The sequence below is a fragment of the Lontra canadensis genome, unplaced genomic scaffold (genome assembly GCF_010015895.1).
Source record: "Lontra canadensis isolate GAN:19392208 unplaced genomic scaffold, GSC_riverotter_1.0 scaffold242, whole genome shotgun sequence".
Lineage (NCBI taxonomy): Eukaryota > Metazoa > Chordata > Mammalia > Carnivora > Mustelidae > Lontra > Lontra canadensis.
Window position 1 is genome coordinate 324,337 of NW_022631236.1, and position 7,881 is coordinate 332,217.

At 38.1% G+C, this 7,881-nt stretch overlaps 1 protein-coding gene across 1 annotated transcript; it reads right to left on the reverse strand.

The window, feature by feature from the left end:
* Positions 1-202: 202 nt before the first annotated feature.
* Positions 203-1,148, reverse strand: LOC116862428 (olfactory receptor 5B3-like). The gene is given in 2 exon segments (XM_032849700.1): positions 203-598; positions 600-1,148. Coding segments are annotated over 2 exon segments (945 nt in total).
* Positions 1,149-7,881: the final 6,733 nt, after the last annotated feature.

Genomic DNA, 7,881 nt, shown 5'->3' on the forward strand with positions numbered 1-7,881 from the left:
GCCCCCAAATTCTTAAGATTCCCCTTGGTCATCCTCCTTCAGATATCACATATTTGGACATATATTTTCTCTTCTAGGTTATAGATTTTTGAACAAGAATTGGTATCACTTCAATAATTTAGGTCCAACATAAGCATTAAAATGATCATTGCATGTTAGACACCTGACAACAATGACAAAGGTTGTTGTGGATCCTATGACTTTAAGAGGTAAAGCCTAGAGACAATTTTGCCTTCTCAACCACCTTCTTGAAAGCAGTTTTAACCTCCTTGTTCCTTAGGCTATAGACGAGGGGATTCAGCATGGGAATGACCATAGTGTAGAACACAGATGTGATTTTGTCTGAGTCCATTGAATGGCTGGAGGTGGGCTGGGAGTACATGAAAATTACTGTCCCATAGAAGATGGATACTGTAGTGAGGTGGGAGGCATAGGTAGATAAAGCCTTCTGATATCCCTTAGCTGAGTGCATCTTCACGATGATGATAAAAATGAACAGATAGGAAATCAAGATAATGAAGAGAGCAAAAAAGATGTTGAAGCTTGCTACAACAACAAGAACCAGCTTGCTGATATGCCTATCAGAGCAAGAGAGAGCCCATCACTGCTGGAACATCACAGAAAAAGTGATGGACCAGATTGGACATGCAGAAAGAGAGACTGAATGTGTCCCTAATATGAATGGAGGCATTCAGGAAACCATAGATGTAAGAGCCTATGGCCAGAGAAGCACACACACCTGTCGTCATGGTGGTGGTGTAATGAAGGAGTTTGCACACTGCTGCAAAACGATCATAAGCCATTGAAGCCAAGAGGAAATTTTCAACAGTGGCCAAGGCTACAAAAAAGAACATCTGAGCAGCACATGCATTGTAGGAGATGACTTTGTCTCCCACAAAGAACCCAGCCATCACTTTGGGAGTGACAGCTGTAGAATAACAAAAGTCCACCAGAGACAGATTACTGAGGAAAAAGTACATAGGAGTGTAGAGATGGGAGTCCAAGAGAATCAAAACAATCATCCCCATGTTACCAACCAGAGTGATGAGGTAAATGAGGGTGAACATGATAAAAAGAGGGATCTGCAGCTCTGGGGCATTGGTTAGTCCCAGCAGGATGAATTCAGTCACTTCTGTGTTGTTTTCCATAGGTGTTGGGGAATCACAGGAAGCACTGTAGGGATGAGAGATAAAGAAACAATAAAAAGAAAAGTATTTGAGGTGAAATTGAAAGAGATACATAGAAAGATGATAGACAGACAGATAGATAGATGTGCATGGTTTCACTATACCAAAAATTCTTACTTCATATTATTCATATCTCAAGTGTGAGCTTGACACAAGATTTAATGCATAAATTACCTATATAGTTATACATTGCTAAAACTGAAGGATCTTCATGGATCATGTCCCACTTTCCACATTTTGTAAATTTGTAAACTGAAATATGGAAAAAAGAATGTCTTGATCAAGATGGCATGTCTATACCTTGGTTAATTGAATTTAAATTAAAAAAAAAGTAAAAAGAAAAGATGGCATGTCTGGAATCAACTATATCTGTCATTTCAGTTCCATGGGTCATTAAATGTCTACATTTGTATGTTGCTCTAGACAGAAACTACATTAGACATCATGTATACATTCATTCTTTTTTTTTTCCAAAACCCTATGAGTTTGACTGGTTATTACCCCCAGTTAATTTATGAAGCACAGAGATTAAGTCTTGTATTTATGTTTACAACATTATACTGCCAAGCCAAGTTTTGTACCCAAGAGCGTTTCTTTAGTCCATTGGTCTTAAGTATAATTGAATTTAGCTCAATTTACAGTTACTCATTGTCACCATTGTCCCAAAATCAGTGTTTAGAACCTTATACTTAGGTAACTGAGGCATATAAGCAGAGTAGATGTAGTGGGCTAACAGGAGCAGTAGGACATAAACAACCAGCAGCGGCAATTCAGAGAGCAAGGCACAACATTCAGTGTAGAGCTTGGGCTCTGGGAAGAGGTGCGCATCAGCCCTATCATTGACTACTGAAGGGTCATTAATTCCTCGGTACCTGGACCTGATTTTCTCCATATACAATTGAAGATTGTCATGATATTTACCTTAAGGTATTGTTGAAAGAAATAAAGAGATAATGCATTATAAACAATAACAATTGGTAGATGGTTAGCATGGCTGGATACATGTTAGCTGTAGTAGTATTCTTAGGATGGAATGATAGCTCTTATGTTTGTTTGAGAAAGGTGGGTGGGACACACAGGGATTCTGGAGGGAATCAGTTCTGAGGCCTTACAGCCTCTGTTTGATTTCCTTGTTTTCATGCACTTGGTCCACTGATGATTTTGTCCTGTCCAGTGTTCCTCAGTCTGTCTGTCCCCTACCAGCTTAAGTGGCTGTTCTAGCCATTCCAAATAAGCCATTCTTTTGCTTAATTTCTTTCTTAAAATCCATATTTTAGCATTAGGACATTTGGAATGTCCTTTCTGAAACTCATTCTTCCTCTCATTACTATCATCTCATAGTTGAATCACCAGGATCAAGGGCTGAAAGGTCCTGGTCTGTTGGCTGCCTTTAGCCTGCAGGTCTGTTTTGGTGGTGAGCTCCACATTAAAAATTTTTTTATGTGATACGTTCTTGTGTAGGAACAGTGTCTTAAATCTTTTTAATTTGAATCTGAAGCCTTTAGAAATACATCTCTCTTCTGCTAATCCTTCTCTACCACTGTCCTCTTGATCCTGCCTCTTCCCTCTACAAGCCCAGGCTTTAAAGTCATTAGGGTTGTCAAGCTCTGACAGTTGTAACCACTCTTAGAATGTGGCATGTTCTACAAACAGTAAGAGCTATATGCATATATATTTTTCTGTATGCATGTCTGTACATATATATGTATATATATATATATGCTTATGTTTACATACATGTATAGAAGCACATCTCATTTCATTTAAATTCATGGTAATATTGTGAGGTAAGTAGAATTATTATTCCCACATTAATATTTAAGAGAACTGAGGATTTGAGGAGATATGTAAATCTCTACAATTATACAGCTCGGATAAAGAAGAGTCAAGATTCAAATTCAGCTGTGACCAAATCAAAAGCCTGTGCTTTAGTAACCTTATCATTGGCCTTTGTAGATGTGCTAGCAATAATAATAAGGGTGACATAATGCAGGAAATATTACAGTGGAGTATAGATCTGGTTAATTATAACACTTTTGTAGTTTATAGAATGGTTATTTCACTGTCTTCTATCTCTCTTAACCCCCAGTGAGAGGACAGAGATAGCAAATAAGATGAATTTAAAAGTTACCAAATAAGAGCATCACCTCTCCTTTTTGTTTGGCTGATCTTTTTAAAGACAGCAGCATGATGATGTTCCATAAGTATCACTAAACTCCCCATTGACAGAAGTTTTGATATTTCAATCCCAGCCTCAGCTCACTGCTTTAGAAATAACATTCAAATCATCTATTTCTGTGCTCAAACAATTCATAGTAGGTAGAGCTGCCCCATGGATTTTGCATGAATTATATTTCTCACTGAAAATATATTTGCAACAACGTGGATGGAACTAGAGGGTATTATGCTAAGTGGAATAAGTTAGTTCAGAGAAAGAAATTCCATATGATTTCACTCATTGAGGAATTTAAGAAACAACAGATGAATATAGAGGAAGGGAAAGAAAAATAAAATAAGATAAAAACGGAGAGGGAGGCAAACCATAGGAGACTCTTCACTCTAGGGAACAAACCGAGGGTTCCTGGAGGGGAGATGGGTGGTTGGATGGGGTAATGGATGATGGGCTTAAGGAGGGCATTTGATGGAATGAGCTCTGGGTTTATATGTAACTGATGAACCAGTAAATTCTACCCTTGAAACTAATAATATACTATATGTTAACTGAATTGAATTTAAATAGAGAAATTATATATATATATATATACACACACACACACATATATGTGTGTGTGTGTATGTAACATAACTGACACATATATGTGTGTGAATCATAGAAGCTTACCTTGTTGCTTGAAAAGAAGGGACAGGCAATCCTGAATCGTCAGTCTGATATCAGACTTTTTGCCATGGAATAATGCAGATATACTCTTAGAGATGTTCTCTATCAGGTATCAGTCAAAATATTCCAGACCTCTAAGGCAGATAAAGATGGAGGAAAGATTCTAATAGGGAGTCACAAATCTGATCCATGTCTTGAATCTACCATTAATCTTACTATGTTTTTGGAGGAGTCACTTGTTCTTTCCCTATTTGTAAGATAAAGAATAAAATGACTTCTCCTACATCACTCAGTCTCATTCACAGAATTGCGTCTGTGATAAGCCAAAGAGGGAAGCTCAGTAAAACACCTTGCTAAGTGGTTATCCCTTTAAAGTCAATCAATATAATTTTCATGTTGAGACGTTTTCCCTGCCCATGATTGCAGGTTTGAAGCACATCCTCAGGTCCAAGGTCAGGCAGGAAGGTGTGCATGTACTAGCAATTACTAACAGTAGTTGATGGCCAAAGGGGCTGAGCGCATGGTCTGGCCCCTCTAAAAAAGATGTCACGCTGAGTCATCTTGGGATTTCAATGGCTAAATCATGAAATCAGGAGGGATTTATGTAGGCATGGAGTTCTCTGTGCATGTCCCCCAGGAGAGCATCTGTAGCTCTCATCCACCTTCTTAGGGAGAAGCAATTTAGCAGCTTGTGTGTCCCTAGCTGGATTTGATTAAGGTGCACACATGCTTTCATATCACTTGCTATTTCATACATTTCCCCATCTTCTAATTAAAGTAGAATTTATAAACAATAACATCCTTAGTTTCTATTATATAAATCTCAGAGTTTGGTCACATTTACAAGGTCATGTAACCACTAGCACAATCGTGACATAGAAGAGTTCCATCATCTAAACCAAACCCTCCAGTTTCTTTGTGAGCAACCCATTCTCCCACTGCCACCCCTGGAAACCACTAAATTGCTTTTGTCCGTGTAATTTTGCCTTTTCAAGAATGTCCTATAGATTGAATCCCAATGTGTGTAGCCTTTGTATCTGGATTCCTTCACTTAGCATGTTGTGTCTGAGATTCATCCATCTTGTTAACTGTATTAATTTCCTAAGACTGCCATTAAAAAGCACCACAAAACAGATGGTTTAAACAACAGAAATTTATTCTTTCACATTTCTGGCCTAGGAGTCTGTAGTTAATGAATTGTTGGGGTTGGTTCTGCTGGTGGCTTGTGGTTTCTGAAAGGGAGAATTTTTCTCACATTTGTCTCTGAGCACTTGGGTGATGTGTTGGCGTTCTTTGGCATTCCTTGGTCAGCTACATCTTCTTGACTTCTATCTTCATCCCCGCATTATGCCTGTGTCTATCTAAATTTCCCTTTTTAAAGGGACATGTGTCCTATTAGATTTGGGGCCCATCCTACCCCAGTATGACCTCATTTTAAGTAATTTAATTTGTAATAATCCTGTTTCCAAATAAGATCACATTCTGTGGTACTGAGGTTAGGACTTCAACAAAGGAAACGTTGAATTGGACTTTGGACTTCTCATAAGAGCATTTTGTTACATATATTGTTAAATTTGTCTTTCTGTATGGGAATGTGGATTTGGACTTTCTATTTCTCCATCCTGCTTATCTCACTCTCTGGTCCTTTATTATATGCTTAATGGCTTGGCAGGACTAATTCTCCTGAACTTTGGGGGTACAGATGGCCCTTCTTTTCACTATATTTTATCTTTGGGGGTAAATACCCAGTAGGGCAATTGCAGGTTCATAGGGAAGTTCTATTTTTAAATTTTTAAGGAATCTCCATACTGTTTTCCAAAGTGGCTGCACGAACTTGATTTCCCACCAACAGTGTAAGAGGGTTCCCCTTTCTCTACATCCTCTCCAACACACGTTGTTTACTGTCTTGTTAATTATGGGCATTCTAACTGGTGTAAGGTGGTATCAAAATGTGGTTTTGATTTGAATCTCCCTGATGGCTAATGATGATGAACATTTTTTCATGTGTCTGCTAGCCATTTGTATGTCTTCATTAGAGAAGTGTCTGTTCATGTCTTCTGCCCATTTTTTGACATGCTTATCTGTTTTGTGTGTGTACTTTGGTTTTTATTTTATTAATGATGTTTCTTGATATAGAAAAGAAATGCATTTCAATGCAGTCAAAATTGTGACTCCAAAATTGTTACTTGTTTTTTTTAATAACTGTCATCTATTTATTGATATTCTTTATTAGGTGAATCATTGGCATTGTATTTTCCTTTCCTTGTTTTCTTCAGTTCTTTGCACATATCTGAGCTCCCTCAGAGGGTTTCTAATGACTGCTTTCCCCTTTGTTTGGGTCATATTTTTCTTTTCTTTCATGCCTCATAATTTTTTTTTGCTAAAAAATTGGACACTTAAGATAAGAAATTATAGAAACTTTGAATTCCGACCATCCCTGCAGTTGTCTTTTTTTATTTGTTTGTTTAAGATTTTATTTATTTGTCAGAGAGACAGAGAGCACAAGCAGGGGGAGTGGCAGGCAGGTGGCGAAGCAGGCTCCCTACTGAGCAAGAAACTCAATGTAGGACTCAAACTCAGGAGCCAGGACCTGATCCGAAGGCAGAGGCTTACCCAACTGAACCATCCAGATGTCTCCCGGGAATTGTTGTTTTATACTCATTTTTGTTTGGTTGATCAAACTATCCTCATTTTAGAGTGCATTTCTCTGTTGTGTGTGGCCAGTGAAGTCACAACTCCATCTTTTTTTTTAAACCTTGCTTTTATTTATAAGCTTGTGCTCTTAGGGGTAGCCACTGTATCAGCAGCCAGCCAAGGATGTGTCAGAAGTTTTCCCTAGACCCATTTTGATGGATGGTTCTGTGTAAGGTTTGGAAATATATTCAAATTTTGGGCAAGTTGACAAATCTGCCTTGGCTTTTGCTTTCTTCTTGGGTGAGACCACAAGAACAGCGAGGAATGAGTAACAGGCATCTGGTCTGTTTTACCTGCCTGCTTGCATAGTGTTGAACATATACATACCCAGGAATATGTCAGAGCTTTTCAAAGCCCACATGGCTGGATCATTTCCTAAATATCTCTTTAAAATGTCTGATTTATCCCTCACTTTCCCCAAACAGTATTATAGCTAGGGGCAGCTGTTATTTCTCCTTCTGCAGTAGTTCTGACAAATGGCTGTCATGAGGCTAATGGACTTCTCTTAGCTCTGTAAGTGATATAACTTCTCATAACCATAGAATTCTCGGGCTCTTCATTCTGTCAGGAATACTCTATCCTGCTATACACAGTACTAACGGTTGGCAATAATGTGAAGAAATTGAGATTAGCATGCACTACCAATGGAAATGCAAAATGGTGCATTACCTGAAAAAAAAAATTTGGTAATATCTTATAAGGTTTAACATGAACTTACTGTATCAACTAACAACATCACTTGAAGGCATTTACTCAAACCTATGCTCATACATAGTTCTGTATGCAAATGTATGTAGCCGATTTAACTGCAATCAGTACAAACTAGAAGTAAATGATGTGCTTAGATCCACATAATAGAATACTAGTCAACAATAAAAAGAAACCAACTACTGATACATACAACAAACGGATGAATCTCACAAACGGATTATGCTGAATGAAACAAGCCAGACTCAAAAAATTAGATAGTATATGACCTCATTCATATGAATTTTCTTCCATAGGAAAAGTCTTAAGGACAAAATCAGTTCCAGGATTGGTGGAATCCTGAGGGTGGTGGGGGGGTGGGGAGGATGTTCATTACAAAAGAACACGGGGAATCTTGGGAGGTGGATAAATGGGTCTATTCTTTATTTTGATTGTGTTGGAGGTTCTATGGTC